Genomic DNA, 24,596 nt, shown 5'->3' with positions numbered 1-24,596 from the left:
CTTATTCCTCTCATCACCATCATCATCAACACTTCCCTTACGTCTGGATCTGTTCCATCCCCGCTAAAACTTGCATCCATCACACCCCTCCTGAAAAAACCTGGCCTCAACCCTGACAATCTGGATAACTTCAGACCCATCTCCAATATTCCGTTACTTTCAAAAATTCTGGAACGCGCCGTAAACACACAACTCCATCAATATCTCCACGTCTCTCAACTCTTCGAAACATTTCAATCCGGATTCCGTCCACACCACAGCACAGAAACAGCCCTTCTTTAAGTCACAAATGATCTCCTCATTGCTGCCGACTTTGGTTTCATATCCATCCTCCTTCTCCTCGACCTCTCCGCTGCATTTGACACTATTGACCATACTGTCCTTCTCCATCGTCTTCAATCTATTGGCATCTCTGGTACAGCACTTCGCTGGCTCACATCTTACCTCTCTGATCGTCACCATTTTGTCTCTGTTAATAACTGCAACTCCCACACCTCCCCTGTCACCCATGGCGTCCCCCAAGGTTCCGTTCTCGGCCCCCTCCTCTTCACCATCTACATGCTTCCCCTCGGTCAGATCATCCGCAACCATGGACTCCATTTTCACTGCTACGCAGATGATACCCAAATCTACTTTTCCACCAAATCCATCTCCCCGGCTATTCTCTCCACCATCACCGATTGCATTTCTGACATTAAAACCTGGATGGACAATAATTTTCTTAAACTCAACAGCAGTAAAACAGAACTCCTTATCACGGGCCCAAAATCTCTCCTCTCCTCTATTCAGAACTTTACTCTCCTTATCGACGGACATATTGTCACCCCCTCCCTCTCTGTCCGAAACCTTGGCATCATAATGGACCCCACCCTCTCATACCGAACACACATCAACCATATCACTAAACTATCCTTTTTCCACCTCCGCAATATTGCTCGCTTTCGCCCCTCCCTTACCTTGGCAACAGCTGAAATTCTCATTCATGCATTCATAACTTCAAGACTTGACTATTGCAATAGCCTTCTATACGGACTTCCTACCAATCAACTACAAAAACTGCAATACATCCAAAACTCAGCTGCCCGCCTCCTAACCCACACCCGGTCAAGAGAACACATCACCCCCGTTCTCCGTCAGCTCCATTGGCTACCTGTTCACTATCGCATTCAATATAAGCTCCTTCTCCTCACCTATAAGTCCCTCCATAACCTGGCCCCACTCTACCTCACTGAGCTCCTGGAACAGCACCAACCCACCCGCCACCTCCGTTCAGCTGGCACAAACCGCCTTGCTCCGATCGTCCGCACTAACCGACGGACTTTGGGGGATCGAGCCTTCGCTATCACTGCCCCCACCCTCTGGAACTCACTCCCTACATCCATCAGAAACTCGGACTCACTGCCAAACTTCAAATCAGTACTCAAAACCCACCTGTTCAAACTAGCTTTTCCCTAAACCCTTGTTGTTTTGTTTTGTTTTGTTTTGTTTGTTTCCCCATGTGAAGCGTCTTTGAGTGTCCAAAAAAGCGCTATACAAGTTTGATGTATTATTATTATTATTATTTATTCCGTACATGACTTACAAGGAGTATACGCTTGCCAAGGGCTGAAAGCAAGATTTTTAACCCTCTTATTTATCATGAGTGCGGCTGTTGGGACTCACGCTGATGCTCTGAACCATTTAATTGTGTATATCAACATCCGGTCAGTGCAAAACAAAAAAAGGCACTGCAAACAAGACGAGGGACTCTGAATGTTCAGTAATACCTTTATTGATGTTTAATGAAGTCATTTTAATGATGTTTGCAATAAACAGATTTTATTTGTTTTAATCAGAGACTCAGAGCACTTCTGAAAAGATAGTTCTCATGGGGAAGATACCGGAGCTATTCCAATTCACCTGAAACATGGTTTGTTTTCATCTGTATTGCTAATGAAATTAGGTATTAAACAGGATCAGCTCTGCAAACCCTGGAGGAAATGTGAGGAGAACAATCTTGAAGTCTACAGACAGTCACTCATTTGCTCCGTGATCTTCACAGCACTGGCTATTTCTCGCCATTATGAGTCTGGCTGTCAGAGAACGATGGCTATTTACCAAATCAAACTTTAGTACAGATAAATCTGTTATGGTTGTGATCTGTTCTTGTTTAGTTTTCTGTGATTCCCTTTCTCCTGCCTTGTTTGTTTCTGTGATTCCTCTTCAGGAACTCGAGCTGTGTCGGAGAACGCTTTGGGGAATGCCTCGAGCGTGAAGGCTCCGAATCACACGTGTCACAGTCCAATGGATGGGCGAGACGTCATGGGCGGGTGATGTCAGAGACCAGGAAGCTTAAAAGCACGAGCGGCAAAGCCAGCATTTAGCCTTCTGTCTTCATCAAGTGCTCTGTGTGTGTCAGTCACTATCTGTTTGTGAGTCTTCTTTAAAGTGAGTGTGAGTGAAGTGACATTCAGCCAAGTATGGTGACCCATACTCAGAATTCGTGCTCTGCATTTATCCCATCCAAAGTGCACACACACAGCAGTGAACACGAACAAACCATGAACACACACCCGGAGCAATGGGCAGCCATTTATGCTGCAGCGCCCTGGGAGCAGTTTGGGGTTCAGTGCCTTTTTCAAAAGCACCTATGTCATGGTATTGCTGGCCCGTGACTCGAACCCACAACCCTAGGGTCAGGAGTCAAACTCTCTAACCACTAGGACACAACTTCCCCACTTCAGTGTCGTTTGTCCACTGATAAACTCCATTATATCAAACTTCAGTCAAGAGAAGTCTTAGGCGAGAGCAGGCAGCGTTCAGGTTGTGTGTTTTCCCTGCCAGCAAAAAAAAAAAAAAAAAGAGGTAGGGACACACGCAGTTTTCATGTTGTCTGCTTGAGAGTGAAGCGCGCAGGATCAGCTCTCGAGGGAGTTGACGGCTGTGATGCGAGTGTTTTGCTTCACTCTCAGAAGGCTCTCTTTGAGGAGGGAGCCTTCACTGGCGTTTCTCGCGATGCCAACCCCGCTTTTGCCAAGGTGGAGCGGTGGTTGTACAGGAATGTAGACGAGCAAGTCCCTATCTTCTTCCTTAACCACCAGATCCGGTGCCCGCTCTTGGGGATTCGGAAGCCCATGTTTGTGGTACTTTCTCCCCGGCCTGTATTTCTCTGAGGAGATTGATGTGGAAGGCATCGATAAGCTCGTCAGTTGCACAAGCTCCAGTTACACAGGCATCAGTTACACAAGCATATTATGCGTGATATTATAATGAGCAGCTTTAATGAGGTGTGGAGCTGGCACAGTCGGCTCTCGGGGGGCTGATTGTGCTTTTCTCACTGTTGAGCGCTCTGCTCTCGCCAGGCATGCTCCGAGGACTGTGTCCATGCATGGGATCTTGTGGTTACGGTCCTTGCTGCTGTTGCCGTGTGTATTACATTGTTTCATTTTGATGTGAATTTTTCGACACCAGACCATGTTTACTCGTCCGGTTTTTGACTTAATTTAATTCTGAGGAATAAAATGAAATATTTATCTGACTATGAGAAGTTAGATGTACAGGGGCTCTTGGGATGTAACTTCTCATGTGAGAACACGTGTTTACCTCTCTTCCTTTGAGGAGGTTGAGGCGGTCAGGGGCTGATGGGCGGAGCAATCCCAACCCTACCGTGTTCCAGGTGCACCAGAGGCCAGTCTCGTGAGACTGGTTCCCCTAGGAGGTCACATGGCGGTGTGGGAGCCCCTGCCAAGTGTGCTTCATAGGGTCCTGCCCCGAGCAGGCTCTGTTATAGTCTTCCTAGCAGATGATGTGGGTCTGAGGACCATTGTTTTTAGGAGACTTCAGCTACGAGAGTCCAGATGCTGTTGCTCAAGACCTATGAGGGCAGGCCCCTCTGAGGAAGAGCGGTGTACACTGCATTACATGGTGCCATCTCTCCTCAGTGCCCCGGTGTTCCAGGGTGCAGCGGTCTCCAGCGAGCGCTTCTCTCAGGTCCTGCCCGGAAACGCAGCGGTGCTAAGAGGTTTGCAACCACCTGGGAAGTTTTCAGAGCAGCTAGTTTGGCCATCTCTTGCTGGTGCGCCGCTTCAGGGAACTGAGCTAACTGCTCTGATGACACCAGAGATCAGTCTTGAGAGGCTGATACCCTTAGTAGACTATTTGGCAGTGTAAAAACTACTGCCAAATGTGTCTCAGGGGGTCCTGCACACTGTAGTGAGAGGCCACAGAATCCAGTTGTGGTGGGCCCTGAGCAGGCTCTGGTAATGGAATAGAATTAGGCACTTTCTGAAGAGTTGCAGAGTCCGGGCCCTACAGCTGATACTTCTCTGTTCCGAGGAAGGGTGAAGTGTTGTGTCCTTTTTTAGATCTGTGCTTTTTAAACTGCTCAGTCAGGGGACTGAAGTTCAGCACGCCTGCGAAGGCCAAGTCCGAGGACTGGTGTGTCATGATCTATCAAAAAGATTCACTTATCTACATCCTTCCTCATTGGAAGTTCCTGAGGTTTGCTTTTGGGGGTTTACCATTACGTTTCTTCCTCTGGCCTTGCACTCTCACCCCACACTTTCACAACTCAACCACATCAACGATTGGTTGATATTAGCTCACTCAGAGCAGATGACGGTTTAATCCTCACTGCAGTCGCGAGAGTGAGAGAAGGCCGGTCACTCAATGTCAAGCAGTCGCGTAGATTGCTGGGTCTGATGGCAGCTGCGTCCAACGTGAATACTATTGGCCTGCTGTACATGAGACCCCTACAGTGGTGGCTCAAAACTAATGGGTTCTCCCCGAGGGGAAACCTGCTCTGCATGCTAAAGGTCATGCAGCGGTGCCTACGTGCCTTAGACATGTGGAGAAAGCCTTGGTTCTTGTCTCAGGGCCCTGTGCTTGCAGCTCCTTGTCACCGCGTAACGCTAGTGATGGACGTGTCCCTCAACAGCTGGGGTGCGGTCATGAGTGGCCACCCTGCCCGAGGTCTGTGAAGTGGCTGCCATCTGACATGTCATATCATCTGCCAGAAGATGCTGGCCATGCTTCGAGCACTGCATTACTTTATCCCAGACCTAAGAGGTCACTATGTGTTGGTGTGCACCTACAACACAGCAGTGGTGTCTTACAATAACCACCAAGGAGCTCTCCGCTCATGCCATTATACAAACTAGCGTACCATATCCTTGTGTGGTCCCAGGGCAAACTCTTCTCGCTGAGAGCAGTCCACATTCCTGGGTATCTTAATATGGGAGCAGGCATCCTGTTGAGGCAGGGCCCGAGGCCTAGTGAATTGCGGCTTCACACCGAGGTTGCGTCGCAGTGCCACATTTCTGGCATCTCTGGGCGGCGCTTGCTTCATCCTTTGAGGCTAAATGCTGGCTTCGCCGCTCATGCTTTTAAGCTTCCTGGTCTCTGACTTCACCCGCCTATGACTTCTCGCCCATCCATTGGACTGATTACACACGTGATTCAGAGCTGTCACGCTGGAGGTGTTCCCCAAAAAGTTCTCCGATGCAGCGTCTCGTTCCCTCGAGGAACCATGGCTACATACTTAACCTTAGACGTTTTGGATTCATTTGATCATTCGTCATTATTAGTTAACTCCCTCCACCTGTTTTCCTCTCGTTAGCTGTCTTATTTAAAAGTTTTTCTGTTCAGTATTTGGTCGGTTAGTTAATGTTTAATGTTAATACTTGTATTGTTTCCTTGCCTGAGGTTTATGTGGATTACAACATTAAAGACTTTTTATTGTGCATTATCCTTCCCTTCCCTTCAGTAGCAAACGTCTGTTTTGAAAATGAGTTCCTGACATGATCAAGTTGTTTCTGATGTTCAGATATGACACATACTGGCAAAATAAATAGCTCAAAGTTTTTTGACTTATTTTTTAAACCAAATGTGGTACAACAATGTTGACCTGCAATCAGTAAGTAGACATGACATGACAATGACGATGTGTATCTGTTAATCTGTAATGTATTTCTGTGATGCTCCGCTGTATTTTCAGCATCATTCCTCCAGTCTTCAGTGTCACATGATCTTCAGAAATCAGAATAATATGATGATTTACTGCTCAAGAAACATTTCTGATCATTATCAATGTTAAAAACAGTTGAGCTGCACAATATTTTTGTGGAAGCCATGATCCATTGTTTTCATGATTCACAGATGAATAGAAAGTTAAAAGGAGCAGTGCTAGTATTAACTTCTTTAAAAAGGTTTTTGAACAGTCTTGTTTATGTATATACTATTTATAAACCTTCACTGGTGTTCTGATGCATCATTGCACACATGCATTTCCCTGTGATTATTATTACATCAGAACTGCAATGTGCCTTGATATAGCAAAGTCCTTTCATTTCATTTCCACTGGGATAATATCTGTGAAGTGACTGTGAAGTCTATTCAGCCACCTGTGGCCCGCTCTAATGTAAGAAATCTTTCCCATCGTCTCTGAGCAGAGCTTCATCCATTCAAACTCTAGCTTTAGAAACAAACACGTCCTCATAGTTCACTGTTCTGACTCATAAATCATATTCAGATTAGTAACCTTAAGCCTTTTCATCTGCGTGACGGTATACAATAACAGTCCCATCCAGCTTAAATTCAGTTTCATGGTATTCTCCGAGGCCATCTCCTAACTGTAACTCACCGTAGAAGATTGATAAATGACATGCTTATTGTAATGAGCTTCTAAGATAGCGGGACATAATAATGAGCTCCATGGCTTGCTGTGAAGGACACACAACTAGGAGCACGAAAAGTCTCCATTATTGTCAAAGTTAACGAGTAAATAATGCACTTTTGCCTTTAGGGGACACAGTTAATCAGAGCTTTAGCTCAGATATTGTGAGAGAAGCAATTACACAACACAGACGAAAATTGACTGTGGAAGCAGGTCTTTTTTCCCCAAGCAGTGATCCGAGAATCTGTGTTGTAATGATATATGCCCAGGTCTTATTTGACCTTGAGGTAAACTGAAGGTCACTGTGTGCAGGTGTGCAGCTCATCAGCGCAGTGAAGAAGAGCGCCGGACACGAGAGCCGATGCTAGAATGAAGGACACCGAGACTGTCTGACCTCCACCTCGTCTCTGGACAGAAGAAGGTGTGTGTGCTGTCAGCAAACAACGAGCGGCAGACCAAACTTTGGAGGACAATTAAAGACATAGCTACTGCAACTCAGTGTGCAAATGTTAGTCGGCTCTGTCTGCATTCACACAAGCGTTCCAGAAGACACAAACAGGCCTTTTTGGAGGGGAGTGTTGCTTCTTTTTAAAGATTTATGAAAAAAAAAAAAAAAACATTATTATCTCACAGAAATCTGTCACCCAACATGCTCAGAGATGTTTACTTGCTATGAATACATACAAACAGCAAACAAACGCAGTGCAATTTCCACCTAATTCTGTCATCGTTCTGTCTAAATTAACTCTTGCTGTGCTGAAACTCTTGCTGTGTCTTTTCATCAACTTGTTTTCTTTGAATCAGCACAGGTTTAGTGTTTCTTTTTGCAATGGACTAATCGTAGGCCACATTTATCTGAGTTCAATTATTTTGATAAGTTATAGTAATAGTAATGGAAAAACATAAAGATCCTATCATTTTTACAGTGTATAAATATCTATACTATGCTGCATTACTATCTACACAAAGAGCAGAATATAAAGCTGTCAACACCGTAATAAAATAAAGCATTCAGGATGTACTGCCCACTATTTTAATGAACGATCCTCTGTAAATGCACCTAATTAAGCAAATAACTGTCCTTGAGACACTTTCAAGTCATTTTAAATGACTGACAAAGAGCTTCACGATTCATTAATGTTCAGTCTTGTTCAATCACTTGAGCTGTCTGTTCTCTTTAAAATATCGATCCTCACGTCCTGTGTGAGTGTGCGCGCGTGTGTGTGTGTGTGTGTGTGTGTGCGTGTGTGTGAGTGTGTGTGTGTGTGTGTGCATGCGTGCGCGTGCGTAAACCTTCCCAGCACTTCCCATATCCACATATGATGGGTCCGTGCTGATTTCCCAAGGGTCAGGTAAAGTGTAATCTAACTGGAAGCTTCTTCTCGCTGATAGTTTGTGCTGTTCTTGCGGCTCGTTCCTGGCCCAGTGCTCTCAAGGCCACAGATACATCATCCTGATTATGGCAATAACAAAAACACAATTATGTTTCCAGCAACAAACAACTGAACATACAGTGAACAACAGCACACTGAAATCACAAATCAAAAGTCTTGCTTTTCTTAAGACAGACAGGATTTAGGAAGAGCCTGGAAGACTAAATGACGTTCATCATGTGGGTAAAGCGTGACACATCTGTTGCGCGCCGTTGTGAGTCTTCTGCCCTTGGGTTTCAGATTGTCAGGACGAGGACCTGTGAGCTCCACAGACTCACGTGACGCTGACTTCATCCTCCAGAGACGACCGCTCGACACGAGGGTGTCTCAGACCCTGCACAGCTCTGTCACTAATATTGATCAGCCGGCCTCATGTCCAACACACAGAAATGAATTAGGAGACAAATCATATATATATATATATATATATATATATATATATATATATATATATATATATATATATATATATATATTTATATATATATTTATTTACTTATTTATATATTTCAAAATATACAACAAATGGCCAACAAGTGTAATTGCAAAAAAATTTTCTACATTTTCTAACAATATTTTTTTTTTTTTTTTTTTTTTTTTTTTTTTGGCATTTTGTTTTTCTATTTTTAGAAGGAGAAAAAAAAGGAAATATTGTGAATAAAGCAATTGTTTGGTATATTTAACATTTTGAAATACATTTTGGTATTCTATTTATTTAATTATTAATATAAATTTTTTAAATACAGTTAATTTCTTTTATTTGCCACATTTATTATTAATAAATTAATGAAATTTAAAAATAATTATAAAAATTGGGAGAAAATAAAGATCGTTTTAAGGATTTTTTTTTTTTTTTACTTTTTTTTACTTTTTTACTTTCAAATGACATTCTAATTACTGCACGAAAATGGACATATTAGAATATTCATATAAATTGTTCATATTAATTGATATAAATTGTTAATATTGTATGAAGTTACGTTACATCTACAACTAATGTTAGAATCGTTTCAGCGTTTTAGCAATGTTCAAAACTGTTTATCGGCTAAACTGTAAAATCCTAAACTAAACCCAATCCCTGACAGAGATCACAGCGCACACGTGTTCCAGTGAGAGGAAGGAGCTCCAGATCCAGGCGTGCTCGGGCTTCTCTGACATCACGGACTCGGAGGATGAAGCGCGCGGGAGTCAGAGACACATGAGCGCGCAGCAGCGGGATCTGACCGTGGGGATGGACCGGCGGCGGAGAGCCTCGCTCGCGCTCAGCCTGAACCTCCTCGCGCTGATCCTCGCCATCTCCGCGCTGACCACCAGCTACTGGTGCGAGGGCCACCGGAAAGTTGTCAAGCCCTTCTGCACCGGACCGGTGACCGCCAAACAGACGCACTGCATCCGATACAACAGCTCGAACACGAACGACAGTCGGCTGGTGCAGTACATCTGGGAGACCGGAGAGGATAAGTTTGTCCTGAGGAAGTTCCACACCGGCATCTGGTTCTCCTGCGAACAGAACGTCGACCTTGTCGGTAAGGACGCGCTTTTCTTCCCGTCTACTCTAAATTTTACTGTAAAGTTATGAAAACGTAATTTCTGAAAGATTTTTTTTAAACGTTCGAAACGTCCAGGGTTTATGTTTTTGTTTTTCTTATTCGTTCAATTTATTTAGAATATTTGTGGTTATGTGAGCGTTACATGAACATTCCAATACATTAGGATATATATATTTTTTTTTTTTTTTTTGAAGGTTAAATTAGTATTCATTTTAGTTATTTTGAAAACATTAGGAGAATGTTACATTTGAATGTTCTCTCAGCATTTAAAACCCATTTGTTACATTTAAAAAAAGTGTTCCTGTTGTTGTTGTTTCTTTCTTTCTTTCTTTTTTGAAGGTTAAATTAATATTCCATTACATTATTTTGAAAACATTAGGAGAATGTTACATTGTATCGTTTTGAAAACGTCATCATGAGAATGTAACATTGTTATATATGAGGAATGTTAGTGAACATAATTCTACAAGTATAAAAATAACATCACAAGGATGTTCTCTTGACTTTGTGAGAACATTCCATAAACATTTTAGGAATGTTTTGCCCTAGCATTAAAAAAAAAAAAAAAAAAAAAAAAAAACTTTAGTGAAAGTCATAGTAACGGTCCCTTCAGGTGTTTCAAAATCCTTAACTGTGTGAATATTCCTTATTATTATTGTTATTATTATTATTATTATTATTATTATTATTACCGCTTCTGAAGCACATAAACATTGTTTTTGCCTTGCTAACATCACTGAATAAATGATGAAGACTGTTATTCAAATCTCTGCTTTTGATTCATTCATTCATATCAGGGGATGCTGCAGTCTGAAGAACAGCTCAGAAACCTGTTGTTTTCATCATGTGTGATAAACAGTTTGACTGGTGATCTGGTTTTGGGTGGTTTTGTCAGGCTGTTTACTAGTTCTTTCACTCTAACCCTACTAACCTACATCCAAACACACACTCATTCAGGGGAATACAGCTGCTTTCCTCTGGGACCAGAACATATTTAAAGTTGTTTGATTAGTGCAAATGTTTTTATTGCTGTTTGGTGTCACTTTACAATAAGGTTATTTTTTTTATATATTAGCTAACATTTTTAATTTTTAAATGTAAAAATTCTAAAACATTTATCAATCTGAGTTAATATTAATTTCAACATATACTAATAATTTTGAATGTTATATAATGGACCTAATGTTATATTATTGAGCTTTCGTGAGCAATGGATAAATGGCTGTATTTTTTAATTAACTGACACTAACAATAATAAATACTGCAAAAAAAAAAAAAAAAAAAAGACAAAAAAAAAATCTTTTTTAATTAATGTTAGTTAATGCATTAACTAATAAGATATTTTTGTAGTGTTAACTTTTTATTTATTTATTTATTCACTGGCCACTTTATTAGGTACACCTTGCTAGAACCGGGTTGTAAACATTCCTCAGAGATTTTGGTCCATACTGACATGAAAGCATCACAGAGTTGCTGCAGATTTGTCGGCTGCTCATCCATGATGGGAATCTCCCGTTCCAGCATCCCAAAACTGCTCTACTGGATTGAGATCTGGTGACTGTGGAGGGTGTTTGAATGCAGTGAACTCATTGTCATGTTCAAGAATCCAGTCTGGGAGGATCTGAGCTTTGTGACACAGTGCATTATCCTGCTGGAAGTAGCCATCAGAAGATGGGGACGCTGTAGTCATAAAGACATGGACATGGTCAGCTACAATACCCAGGTAGGCTGTGGTGTTTAAACAATGCTCAATTGGTACTAAGGTGCCCAAAGTTTGCTAAGAAAACATCCCCCACACCATTACACCACCAGCAGCCTGAACCGTTGAGACAAGGCAGGATGGATCCATGAATTTCATGTTCTTTACGCCAAATTCTGACTCTACCATCTGAATGTTACAGCAGAAACCAGGACACATCACATCAGGCAATGTTTTTCCAATCTTCTATTGTCCAGTTTTGGTGAACCTGTGTGAATTGTAGCCTCTGTTTCCTGTTCTTAGCTGACAGGAGCAGGACTCGGTGAGGTCTTCTGCTGCCGTGGATCATCTGTTTCAGGGTTCAGAGATATCTTGGTTGTAACGAGTGGTTATTTGAGTTACTGTTGCCTTTCTATCATCTGTAACCAGTCCCTTTTCCTCTGACATCAAAAGGCATTTTCATCCACACAACTGCCGCTCACTGAATATTTTCTCTTTTCTGGACCATTCTCTGTAAACCCTAGAGATGGTTGTGTCCAGCCCGTCTGACACCAACAACCATTCCACGTTCAAAGAAACTTAAATCCTCTTTCTTCCCCATCCTGATGCTCGATCTGAACTTCAGTGAGTCGTCTTCACCACATCTAGAGGCCTAACTGCCATGTGATTGGCTGATTAGGAATTTGTGTTACCAAGCAATCGAACAGGTGTACCTAATAAAGCGGCCGGTGAGTGTGAAGTGACATTCAGCCAAGTATGGTGAACCATACTGAGAATTGGTGCTCTGCATTTAACCCATCTGAAGTGCACACACACAGAGCAGTGAACACACACACACTGTGAGCACACACTCGGAGCAGTGTACACACACACACAGAGCAGTGAACACACACACACCCGGAGCAGTGTTCATCATTTATGCTGCGGCGCCCGGGGAGCAGTTGGGGGTTCGATGCCTTGCTCAAGGGCACCTAAGTCATGGTATTGAAGGTGGAGAGAGAACTGTACATGCACTCCCCCCACCCACAATTCCTGCCGGCCCGGGACTAGAACTCACAACCCTTCGATTGCCAGTTCGACTCTCTAACGATTAGGCCACGACTAATGACTAACGACGCAGATTTATTTATATTTACAGATTTATTCTATTTATTAATTGCACTTTTTTTTTTTTTTTTTTTTTTACATCTAAGAAGCTGGTATCTGAGGCTGTCGGAAGTTTACTATAAAATACAGTAACTACAAGCGTATGGAATGACTTTTCATGATTTGTTGTATATATCATAACTGTATAAGATTAAGTCATATATAGAATATATTAAACACTCCAATGCTTATGAATGACAACATAAGAAACATTCAAATGTATCTGATGGTTCACGCAGAAAATCTTGAGAATGCCCATTTCCCGTAAACTGCAAAAAAACAAAAACAAAAAACTTTCCAGTTTGTGTGTGTGTGTGTGTAATTTACCATATCTTGCATCTAACCATTTAACAGGCTTTTACAGTAAAGTTGATAAATAGTCATGAAGGAAAGTGAAGCCATGCTTTAGTGACAGTGTAAAGATCTCAGTCAGTGAATCTCACAGCGCTGTGTTGAAACTTTTCCCTCTTGCAGGTGAGAAATGCAGAAGCTTCATAAACGTGGCTCCTCCTCATGAGAGAGGTACGTCTGTCACTCTTCATTATGAACTCTGGGGACATTTCAGATGTTGCATGATGTTTAAAAAGGTGTTACTTAGCTCCTCGATGAAAGCGGTTCCCCTGATGTCTGCTCTTTTATTTTGCACATGCTCTCTGGAGGTCTAGTCACTTTTAATCAAACTTGATTGTATTAATCTTTCTAGCAGCTGAACACCTGCCTCATTCTCATTCGTGTAGATTTATGAACATGTCAATATGCTCTCATTCCCTCAGCAGGCAGCGCCAGGATCTTTAGCATGATCATTTCTGAGTGTAATTGATAGATGCACGATCCAGACTAAAGATCCATCAGATATAATGATGGTTAATCATGACGATGATGACACAGGGTGACTCCTCGCTGTAATTCAGCTCATTCTGCAGTGGCTCTGACAGAGTCTGAATCAAGAGTGAGAAATAATCTTTAGGTTTTATATCCCAGAAAATGAACAATAAATATTATTCACATAGTAAACAGCTATTTTTCATTCTAAAATTATTTCACAATTTTTAACAGTATATATATATATATTTATATATATATATATATATATTTTTTTTTTTTTTTTTTTTTTTTTATCAAATAAATGCACCCTTGTTGAGCAGGAGAGACATTCAGAAATAACATCTTTCTGAAGTATTTCATTATTTTCAGTCAAATGTACAAACCTTTTGTCCCTCACAGCCTTGTTTTCATTTATACGGAGTGTGAAACTAGAAAACATCTTCCACACTTGTGTGAATATTGTCATCATCCTCTCGCTCAAAGTGCATGTGACAGCATGAAGACTTCCGCCGAACTCTATGAAATATGTAGATGCATCCGCATGCTTTCGAAACTGAATTCTCCTTTTAAATCTCAGTGTCAAGTTTCTGGTATAAATATTTCAGCCTCTCCCCGAGCGTGTGTCTCAATGAGCCCCAGCGGTTCAGTGTGTCGTTCTCCATGAGTGTCTGGTGCTCCACATCATCCTAATCAGCAGCTCTATCTGCTTTCTCTGGAGTCTTCCATCCATAACGTCCTCAGGGCCTGTCAGAAACTCCCTCGATACACATCTCCTCTCTCTCTCATATCCTCACAGGTGTTTTGTGGCTCTGCATCGTGGCCGAGTGTCTCTACATCTTACTGCTGGCCACCGGAGGAATCCTCATGTCCATCGAGGTTTGCCATATTGGAAACCTCATCGATGGACTGAAACTGAATGCATTTGCTGCCATATTCACAGTTCTGTCAGGTAATGTGTTGCATTTCTATAACAGCAAAACAGAACCCCTTAAGACATTTAAATGTATTCATGCAGACTGGTTAATGCAGCTCAGAGATGCAATGAATGCTTTTACACCACAGTTACAACTACAAAAATAATGTTAAAAGATTAATGCATAAATATACTGATTATAGAACTATGAAATGATACTTTAAATATGAAACAAAAACCACCAGTAGGTGGCAACAAATCACTACCTTAATAAGCGTATCATTGATTTATTAATGATTCTGAAATAAAGCATGTGACTTGCTGATTTTGGAACCATGTTCCAGCATACTATTACGATTTTTGCCATAAAAGATGCTAAAAATAGTAAGAGGAGTTTACTAGAATGCAGTTAGGCAACTATATGAATGACTTACTGGATAATTGACTTGTTCAAACACTGTGAATGGTTCAGGAATTAAATACTTCAGTGTTGATCGTGGATGCAATGACTGGTGAAATTTTGTGTCTAAAATGTACATCACTACAAATGAACTTGAACATAACATTAACTAATTATTTATTATTTATTACATACCATTGTACAGTAGAAAGTATAAAACAGCAATCAAATGAGCAGATGAAGGGTTACTCTAGTTGTACGATCAGCACGTGCTTGTTGTCGTTGTCTCTGATTATGAGGCTGATTTGTGAGTGGTCCTCTTTTGTCAGGCTCTACCCTTCAAAGGTCACCAGACTCATTGTGATTCTGTCCTGTTAGAGCCACATTCAAGACACATTGTGTCTGATTGACCAATAAAATAAAAATTCACAAATAGGTGAAGCAAATATCTCTTTTCTGTACCATTGCAATGCTTTAAAGGCCTCTAACAGATGGATGAGTGATCATGTCTATCTATCTGCAGGCTGTCCTTTGCCTGTTTCTTGTGGCAAATGTCATTGCATTTTGTGCTATTAGAGCCCTGCTGTTCTCCAGATACATACAGAAACATCCAGCCCAAAATCACATATGAGCCTCACAGTATCGGTTAGCCAGCATGTCATCCAGGATATTTTTGACAGATTTCTATATTATATATAGTTTTTTTACTGAATTGCATTACATTACAGACAAGGCATAATAAAAATGATAATAATTAATAATAATAATAATAATAAAGGTAATATATTATTAGTTTGACTTTTCATATTATATACTCTGCATTATATTATATTATATTATATTATATTATATTATATTATATTATATTATATTATATTATCCTTGAGGGGCGTGATTGGGAGGAACGGCCCCGCTGATCTGAACGCGAGCGGTGTTGTGTTATTGGATTTCTGTGCTAACCACGGTTTGTCCATAACGAACACCATGTTCAAGCATAAGGGTGTCCACCAGTGCACGTGGCACCAGGACACCCTAGGCTGGAGGTCGATGATCGACTTTGTGGTCGTGTCATCAGACCTTCGGCCATATGTCTTGGACACTCGAGTGAAGAGAGGGGTGGAGCTGTCAACTGATCCCCACCTGGTGGTGAGTTGGATCCGATGGCGGGGGAGGAAGCTGGACAGACTCGGCAGACCCAAACGTACTGTGAGGGTCTGTTGGGAACATTTGGCCGAGCCCCCTGTCAGAGAGATCTTCAACTCCAACATCCAGTCCTAAATGGGCCTGGATGGCTTGTGGGACTCCGGGGGCAGCTGACAGGTACCGGCAGGCCAAGCGGACTGCAGCCCGGGTAGTCGTGGAGGCAAAAAATTGGGCCTGGGAGGAGTTCAGTGAGGCCATGGAGAAGGACTATCGGTTGGCCTCGAAGAGATTCTGGCAAACCATTCGACGCCTCAGGAGAGGGAAGCAGTGCCCTACCAACACTGTTTACAGTGGAGATGGGCACCTGTTGACCTCAACTGGGGATATCGTTGGGCGGTGGAAGAATAATTTGAGGATCTCCTCAATCCCAACGACTTGTCTTCCATTGAGGAAGCAGTGGCTGGGGACTCGGAGGAGGACTCGCCCATCACCCGGGTTGAAGTCATCAAGGTAGTTAAAAAGCTCCTCGGTGGCAAGGCACCAGGGGTTGATGAGATCCGACCTGAGTACCTCAAGTCTCTGGATGTTGTGGGGCTGTCTTGGCTGGCACGCCTCTGCAACATCGCATGGCGGTTGGGGACAGTACCTCTGGACTGGCAGACTGGGGTGGTGGTCCCTCTTTTCTAGAAGGGGGACCGGAGATTGTGTTCCAACTATAGGGGGATCACACTTCTCAGCCTCCCTGGGAAAGTCTATGCCAGGGTACTGGAGAGGAGAATTCGGCCGATAGTGGAACCTCGGATTCAGGAGGAACAGTGTGGTTTTCGTCCTGGTCGTGGAACACTGGACCAGCTCTATACCCTTTCCAGGGTGCTGGAGGGTTCATGGGAGTTTGCCAAACCAGTCCACATGTGTTTTGTGGATTTGGAAAAGGCATTCGACCGTGTTCCTCTTGGCATCCTGTGGAGGGTGCTCTGGGAGTATGGGATCGGCGGCCCCCTGCTTAGGGCTGTTCGGTCACTGTACGACCGGAGCAAGAGCTTGGTTTGCATTGCCGGCAGTAAGTCAGACCTGTTCCCAGTGCATGTTGGACTCCGGCAGGGCTGCCCTTTGTCACCGGTTCTGTTCATAATTTTTATGGACAGAATTTCTAGGTGCAGCCAAGGGCCGGAGAGTGTCCGGTTTGAGGACCATATGATGCTTTTTGCAGATGATGTTGTCGTTTTGGCCTCCTCAGACCAGGACCTTCAGTGTGCACTGGGACGGTTTGCAGCCGAGTGTGAAGCGGCTGGGATGAGAATCAGCACCTCCAAGTCCGAGGCCATGGTTCTCAGCCGGAAAAGGGTGGATTGCCCACTTCAGGTTGGTGGAGAGTTCTTGCCTCAAGTGGAGGAGTTCAGGTATCTTGGGGTCTTGTTCACGAGGGAGGGAAGGATGGAACGGGAGATTGACAGACGGATCGGTGCAGCTTCTGCAGTAATGCGGTCGCTGTACAAGTCTGTCCTGGTGAAGAAGGAGCTGAGCTGTAAGGCAAGGCTCTCGATTTACCGGTCAATCTATGTTCCAACTCTCACCTATGGCCATGAGCTGTGGGTCATGACCGAAAGGACAAGATCCCGGTTACAGGCGGCCAAAATGAGCTTTCTCCAAAGAGTGGCTGGGCGCTCCCTTAGAGATAGGTTGAGAAGCTCGGTCACTCAGGAGGAGCTTTTTGTAAAATTCTTATAATTAATATTGTGTTATCTTCTACACACTTCAGAATTACTAATGGATGTTTGCACATCACATTTATGGGTATTAAAATGAATACCTCCCATATCATAAAAGAATGAAAATTGCCTGAGCAGCTCAGAGTCAGAGAGAGTCTGAGAGGCTTTATTATCATTTCAGCTCGATACAGCTTGTACACAGTGAAACGAAACAGCGTTTCTCCAGCTGAACGTGTGAGGGAGAATGAAGACTGAGGGATGAAGTCATGGCCCACTGTCATCTCGGTCTTGAGCTTCATGAGAGAGCGGGATCATGAATGCCGTGCATCATGGGAAAGGAGCAACGACCTCAATTAACTCCTGTCTTAATTTGACACAATCAACAGAAGACAGCAGTCCACTGTACTCTTAACACTCCAGATGTTTAGATGCAGTGGAGCATAAAGCACATGATGTATATTGAAAAGTTTAATGCACTTAGTCACATAGCTAATTATGTTTTGTGACTCTAATAACCCATTACCTTTATTTGATTTAACTCGTATTTTCATGCTATTGAAGTTGAAGACAGTGAAGTTAACCTTACTTTCCTGAAATTAAAGCTATAGGCATTAAAGCCTGAAGGAATCAATCAGCAGTTTGATGAAAAATGAAGCAATAAACATAAGTGATAATGTTTCTGAAAGGTTACTGTAGTGAACGTGCCCTGTCCCCATTTTTCAAAACGCTTATAAATCATACAGAATGAGTTTTTTTGAGAAAGTAAAAATGCACAAAGTTTCCTGTGAGGGTTAGGGTTAGATGTAGGGTTGGTGAAGGGACATAGAATATACAGTTTCTACAGAATAAAAACCATTACACCTATGGGATGAACACACTTTACACAAAAACAAACAGGTGTGTGTGTGTGTGTGTGTGTGTATCATATCAGGACACAACTCTGTATAATGACATGGGTATGACACAGGTATTACAAGGAGAGGGAGACTTATGAGGACATAACCCATGTCCCCATTTTTCAAAACGCTTATAAATCATACAGAATGAGTTTTTTTGAGAAAGTAAAAATGCACAAAGTTTCCTGTGAGGGTTAGGGTTAGATGTAGGGTTGGTGAAGGGACATAGAATATACAGTTTCTACAGAATAAAAACCATTACACCTATGGGATGAACACCTATGTGATGGTGTCTGTCCTGGAGACGAGAGGGTTATCGGTCAGGCGTGTGAGGATTTAGATGGACATGATATTATAAGAAACACACCACCTTTCGTAGAGAGTTTTTTTCAGCGTGCGTCGCTGTGATTCAGATTCACGAAGGGGATTCAGAATGCAGACTTAGTGAGCTGTAAATAATGTGTAATTTACTTCTGTCCTTGCTATTTCTGGCGCGGTGACTTTGATTGTGCAGACTGCAGGTCTGACGCTGTTGATTAGCTCCAGTTTGCCATCTGGCCAGAGCATTAAGTTAGCTTCACTTTCACATAATGACACCATTAGGCAGAAAGCCTGACCTGTGCGCTGCTGACACACACTCACACACTCATTCAGAGAGATTACCTAGCATTTCATCTGATTAAAAACTATATTCAAACAAGATTATTGAACTGTAAACATCCAGCACATTTCAAAATAGACGTCGTCTTTATCAACAGACCACAAAAAACACAAAAACAATACTATTAGTGGGTTTGTTCTCGCTGTGAGAAACACTGCAGGAGTGATACAAACAGTGAAACTGATGGAGTTATTATCACTAGAATATCACAGCGCTGGAGAACGCTCTCAGCCAATCAGATTCAATCGGTTGCAGTAAGTTACACCTTAGCTTAGTTTTGATTAAATGGGTTATAATTTATGCACTACTAATTATTTTTCTTTGCATCATTACACTTAGTGTTGAAGCGTTACTCTACAGATAAACTAAATGTTTCTGGAAGCGTCCGGTCAGGAGTATTCAACAGCAGACTGAGTGAACGCATCAATATGCTTTTCCTTTATCTGACAACATTCAGTCCTTTAGACGTGTATGATGCTGCTGACATTTACATCTTCACTATTTACTGTGTGTGTGTGTGTGTGTGTGTGTCTGTGTGTGTCTTTGTGTCTCTGTGTGTGTGTGTGTTTGGGTGCGTGTGTGTGTGTGTGTGTGTGTGTGTTCTGTTTGTCTTTGTGTGTGTGTGTGTGTGTGTGTGTGTGTGAGAGAGAGAGAGTGTGTGTGTGTGTGTGTGTTTGGGTGCGTGTGTGTGTGTGTGTGTGTGTGTGTGTGTTTCTGTGTGTCTCTGTGTGTGTGTGTGTCTTTGTGTCTCTGTGTGTGTGTGTGTGTGTGTGTCTCTGTGTGTGTGTGTGTGTGTCATGATGTCCAGCTGAGCTGTAGTCCAGCACTGCCTCCTGCTGGTGGAGATCGGAGCGATCGGTCAGTAACAGTGTCTGTCTCTGCTGTGGGTCACAGGTCTTCTGGGGATGGTAGCACACATGATGTTCACGACAGCGTTCCAGCTGACCGTCAGTCTGGGCCCGGAGGACTGGAAACCACAGAACTGGGACTACAGCTGGTCTTACATGTACGTTCACTCATGCCTCGGCTCAGGGATGCTCAAGCACTAGAAACAGTGCTTTGCAAATGCAAAACTGATGAGAAAAATTACTGAAAGTCAGCTCGAAATATAAGTCTTACAGTTCATAGTACAATACTAGAACTGATGTATTCAAAAAAAAAAAAAAACATAAAACATACAAAATACTTGGTAAAGTTAAATAAGTCACATAATATTAGGCTTATATTATAATACATTTGTTTGTATTTATTTATTCTTTTTATAATAGACTTTAGATGGATTCAAGTAGAGTAACTAAAAATCAAAGATACTAATATGAATTTTATTCATTTATTATTATATAATAAATTGGAATTTCAAGAAGAAAATTTTGAGATAGACATCATAATTAATAATAATAGTTTAGTTATCCTGTGCCTCATACTTCTGACATGCATGGAGTCTTGCAGGTCCATGGTCTGTCCCTGATGATCCCTGATTGTTTAATAACTTTAGCTAAAAGAGCGATGCTGATTTGAAACCCTCTTGATGTTGTTTCCTCCAGCTTGGCCTGGAGCTCGTTCACCGCCTGCATGGCCTCCTCGGTCACCACCATCAACAGATACACAAAGACTATTCTGGAGTTCAAACACAAGCAGAGGAACATTGAAAAGAACCTGAAGATCAAGCAGAAGCTGCTGGAGCTGGACTCTCCAGAGCAGGTGTGGGACATGTACATCAGCTCCGTCCCCAGCTCGGCCGAGGAGTTCCTGGACCTGTCCACTTCTGGACGCAAGCTCTCCACCAACTCAGTGTTCCTGGACCTCAATGACCTGCCGTCTGCACAAGGAGAGGAGTACTGCTGAAGCCACGCTCTTCTGCGTCTGGATCAGAGCTGTGAAGAACGACTGGTCTGATGTTGTGCTGCTGTCTGAAGATGATGCTGTGAGTTTTAGTTGGTTATTAATGTGCTGCTGACGTTGTATGTGTAACACCTACTGTGGGACCAGAACTGGGATGAATGAACGATATTCCTCGATCTTAGAGAATTAAATGTGACACAAGTTTTTTTTTTTTTTTTTTTTTTACTGCATTAGAAATATTCTGAGAGCTGCCACTGATTCAGTAGAAACAGTAGATCTAAGCTTTAGAAGTCATTCCCAGATCGATCCTGAGGGTCTCTTAATGAGATGGATTACTTGGATTAGCTCTAGTTTGTTAGCGTCTCATCTCAGAAATATAAGAGAATTATTTAGCTTTTGAGTTTGCATAATTCTAAATCAGGTGTTTGGGATTAAAGAAGTGTCTTCATGCTGTGTGTTGTGTTTGGGATGAAAGAGCGTGATCCATGAGGTCAAGATAATTGAGTTCTGGGTTCTGTATATTTGACCCTTATTTAAATCAAAAGAATAAACAACTTATTGATTTATCAATTAATTTATGAACTGTCTGAGTCTGTGTTCTGTCAAAATTAACTGCTAATATTGTATGTGAAACTTTTTCAGTGATCTACAAGCACTGACCATCTCCTTCTAGACTAATGATGCTTAATAATGCATGTGTCAGATCGGTCATGTTTAGTTTGATATCGTGTGTTCTCATAAATGAGCAAATTGCTGCATTTATTTATTTCATATTTTCTTTGACTTTATGTTGATGAAATGTATATTAAATAAATACAAAAGTATTTTACAAAAAACATACAGGCATAGAGTAATAATTATCAAACGATGCATTGTAATAATTAAGAACCTTATAACCTGAAATGAGTTTTTCTGGTTGATTGTCTGCTTGTTTCGGCCAGATGGTGGCGCTAAAGACACATGAACCAATATGATCTCTAATGCACTGCTAGACTGTTTTCCTTTTTAAATCCACTCATATAATATATTACATATGTTATTGAAATATGACATAGTTAATATTCAATGACCTTTAGCCATGAATAAACGATCCAGAGGTCATGTGGTACAACAACCGACAAACTGGCTAGTGTTTTTTGTTTGTCTGATGGTTTTAGACTAAAAGAAAAGGCCAGATGCAGAGTATCCTGTTTTACAGTGTGAATGGATCCAAGGTTTGTCTCATTTTACAATCGAACATCGCTTAACAACTGGATGAGAATTGACTTCACAAAACCACTGTTTTTACTGTATTTTGATCAAATAAATGCAGACTTCTGATTGGTAGTGTATCTTCTGCTTCTAGAGATACACTGTAGCCAATCGCACCATGAGGGGAATTTGTTGACATGATACAATGAATCGATTTATTTCAGAATCATGGGAAACATTAAAAAAAAGCTCAAGAAATATATTCTTTTTGCATAACATTTATATTAATATTCACCAATTTTTGGGTACAAAAGCAACTACAAAGGAACTTTAAATCATTTATAGGCATTGATTCGAACAGCTATGGATTAATTTTAATTAACTAAATAAGTGTATGCATTTAGCAGACTCTTTTATCCAAAGCAACTTACAGTGCATTCAGGCTAACAATTTTTACCTATCATGTGTTCCCGGAGAATCAAACCCCCAACCTTGCGCTTGATAACACAATGCTCTACCAATTGAGCTACAGGGACACTACAGATCTATCGACCATCCTAAGATCACTTCGATCTCATTCAGTCCAGCTCACGCTCCAGAACCGCAGCATGAAGCCATCAGGAGTGAATGATCTGAGAAGTTCACTGCCATCCAAACTCCATGCCTGCCCTTTGGTAGAACTTGAGGTCGTGAGGCTGGTAGAATTCCCTCAGTCTCTGAATGACCTCCGGGTTGATTTGGGGATGCGTTCTGCCTTTGGTTTTGCCTAAGGCAACGTAGCTAGTTCAGACGTACTTAGTAAACGTACTATTTTTGATAAATTTCTCACGTACACCGTCGTCACGTCACCGCCTATGATTGGTTCCAACAGTGACGTTGCCGTGACGTCGCCGTGGGTCTGTCGTCTGCCCTCCCATTCAATCCCATTCAAAAATGGACACGGACTGACGGCGACAGAAGGGTCGACTGCTCCTTCTCCTGCTAAGCCTTCGATGTGTCATAAAATGCACGCCATACACTGGCCCTGATTTGCTACCATGAAACACATGACTCTGCCTTAGCCAATCACAACCGCTTCTCGTCATCAACCCACCTGCTCACTCGCTGTGTTAGCCTTAGCCAGGGGTCAGTTCGGATTGCATAGTTTACTAAATCAATGCATCCGCCCACATGTCACGCCTCCAGCCGGTCGTGTTTTTCCGGGAAAAATCGGTACAGACTATCTTTCTCTTATGAATATAATAAAACTAAAGACTTTTTGGAGTTATGAAGGATGCAGTACTACTCTATAGGTACTCAAGATTAACAGGATATTGAGTGAAAACTAGCATTTCACCCCCCCTTTAAAGTGATAGTTCGCCCAAAAATGAAAATGATGTCATCACTGACAAACTTTAAAGTCGTTCCAGACTTGCAGGATTTAATTATTGATGTGTTAAAAACATCATTTTGAAGCCGTTATATAAACATTATTGATGAATGTTTTTTTATATATATATATATTCAAAACATCCAGTTCTTTCATTTGTAGAGGTCAACCAATTGATTGGTTTCGACGATTAATCGGCACATCTATCTGTTATCGGCAGAAGTCACTGAAATCCATATCCAGCTCATCAATTTAATGTATTCATTATAGCAGATTTAAAGTTAGTGATGTAAAATAGATACAATATACACATATAATGTCAGTGCTATGGCCTTTTATTTCATTTTATTTTATTAATGACAGTGTCAAATATAAACTTGCCGAATTTAAATGAGCACTTGAAGTAGTCAAGAGGAAAAAATGATTGTGTAAAAAGAAAAGTTATTTTTATGGATCTAGTCGGTGTGGTGTTGAGTGTCATTAACACTGAAATAAATAAACACAGTTTTATGTTATTATTGATACATTGTGGTATGTTTTATTTTGAAACAATTTACATTTAGTAATTGCAAGTCAATTTCATAAATAATTAGAAAGAAACTGCAAGCAATACATTTAATTCAACATGAGGTTTTGAAGTAAAATGAAAATGTACAGTATTAATCTCTGTGTACAAATTTGAAAAATAATTTTTACAGTGGATAATGACATGTCTGCGAAATTCTGCAAACTATTATTTAATTCACTGTAATTTATAAAGTTGAAGTGTGTTGTTTCAGGATCAGTAGAGGAACAAAATTGCATGAATAATGTCTGTTTTCGAACAGGTTTTCCAAACGCTTTTGTTATTGGTGTCTCTTAGACACCAGTTCAGTTTTTGAGTTATATTTTGGACTAAACCGAATCATAAAATGTGGCCCTGATGTGTCACTAGACATTAAAAAATCATGTTCATTTCAAATACTTATATCACTGACAACAGTAGTCCGGCCAGGATATTGTCATTTAAAAAGTGGACTTGCAGCCCTCAACTGATGTTGATGTTGTCATTTTGTGTTTTGGCCTTATGCGCTTCCCTCCACCTATCTACCAATCACGAAGTCAGTAGTGTTTCGGTATCCGTGTTGCCAGCTTTGCTGTAACCTACCCTAACTTCAGTCGGATAAA

At 41.6% G+C, this 24,596-nt stretch overlaps 2 protein-coding genes across 2 annotated transcripts in view; both read left to right on the top strand.

The window, feature by feature from the left end:
- LOC128025702 (ATP-binding cassette sub-family C member 3-like) overlaps positions 1-24,596 on the top strand; it is a 123,891-nt gene that overhangs the window by 23,121 nt on the left and 76,174 nt on the right. The gene's annotated exons all lie outside the window — the stretch shown is intronic.
- Positions 9,189-21,961, top strand: LOC128025734 (germ cell-specific gene 1-like protein). The gene is made up of 5 exons (XM_052612272.1): positions 9,189-9,611; positions 12,955-13,002; positions 14,102-14,254; positions 19,922-20,033; positions 20,572-21,961. Exons 1-5 carry the CDS (start codon positions 9,284-9,286, stop codon positions 20,870-20,872), a joined length of 942 nt encoding a protein of 313 aa, XP_052468232.1. The 5' UTR covers positions 9,189-9,283; the 3' UTR covers positions 20,873-21,961.

The sequence above is a fragment of the Carassius gibelio genome, chromosome A12 (assembly GCF_023724105.1).
Source record: "Carassius gibelio isolate Cgi1373 ecotype wild population from Czech Republic chromosome A12, carGib1.2-hapl.c, whole genome shotgun sequence".
Taxonomy (NCBI): domain Eukaryota; kingdom Metazoa; phylum Chordata; class Actinopteri; order Cypriniformes; family Cyprinidae; genus Carassius; species Carassius gibelio.
Note: the sequence above shows the minus strand (reverse complement) of the source record. Positions and strands in the feature narration are given on the sequence as shown.

What these genes read in the sequence shown, in the direction of transcription:
- LOC128025734 (XM_052612272.1), top strand. Translation starts at nt 9,284, where the DNA reads ATGAGCGCGCAGCAGCGGGATCTGACCGTGGGGATGGACCGGCGGCGG. An exon ending in ACAGAACGTCGACCTTGTCG is followed by an intron (nt 9,612 to 12,954) that starts GTAAGGACGCGC and finishes TCCCTCTTGCAG; the next exon opens with GTGAGAAATGCAGAAGCTTC. An exon ending in GGCTCCTCCTCATGAGAGAG is followed by an intron (nt 13,003 to 14,101) that starts GTACGTCTGTCA and finishes ATATCCTCACAG; the next exon opens with GTGTTTTGTGGCTCTGCATC.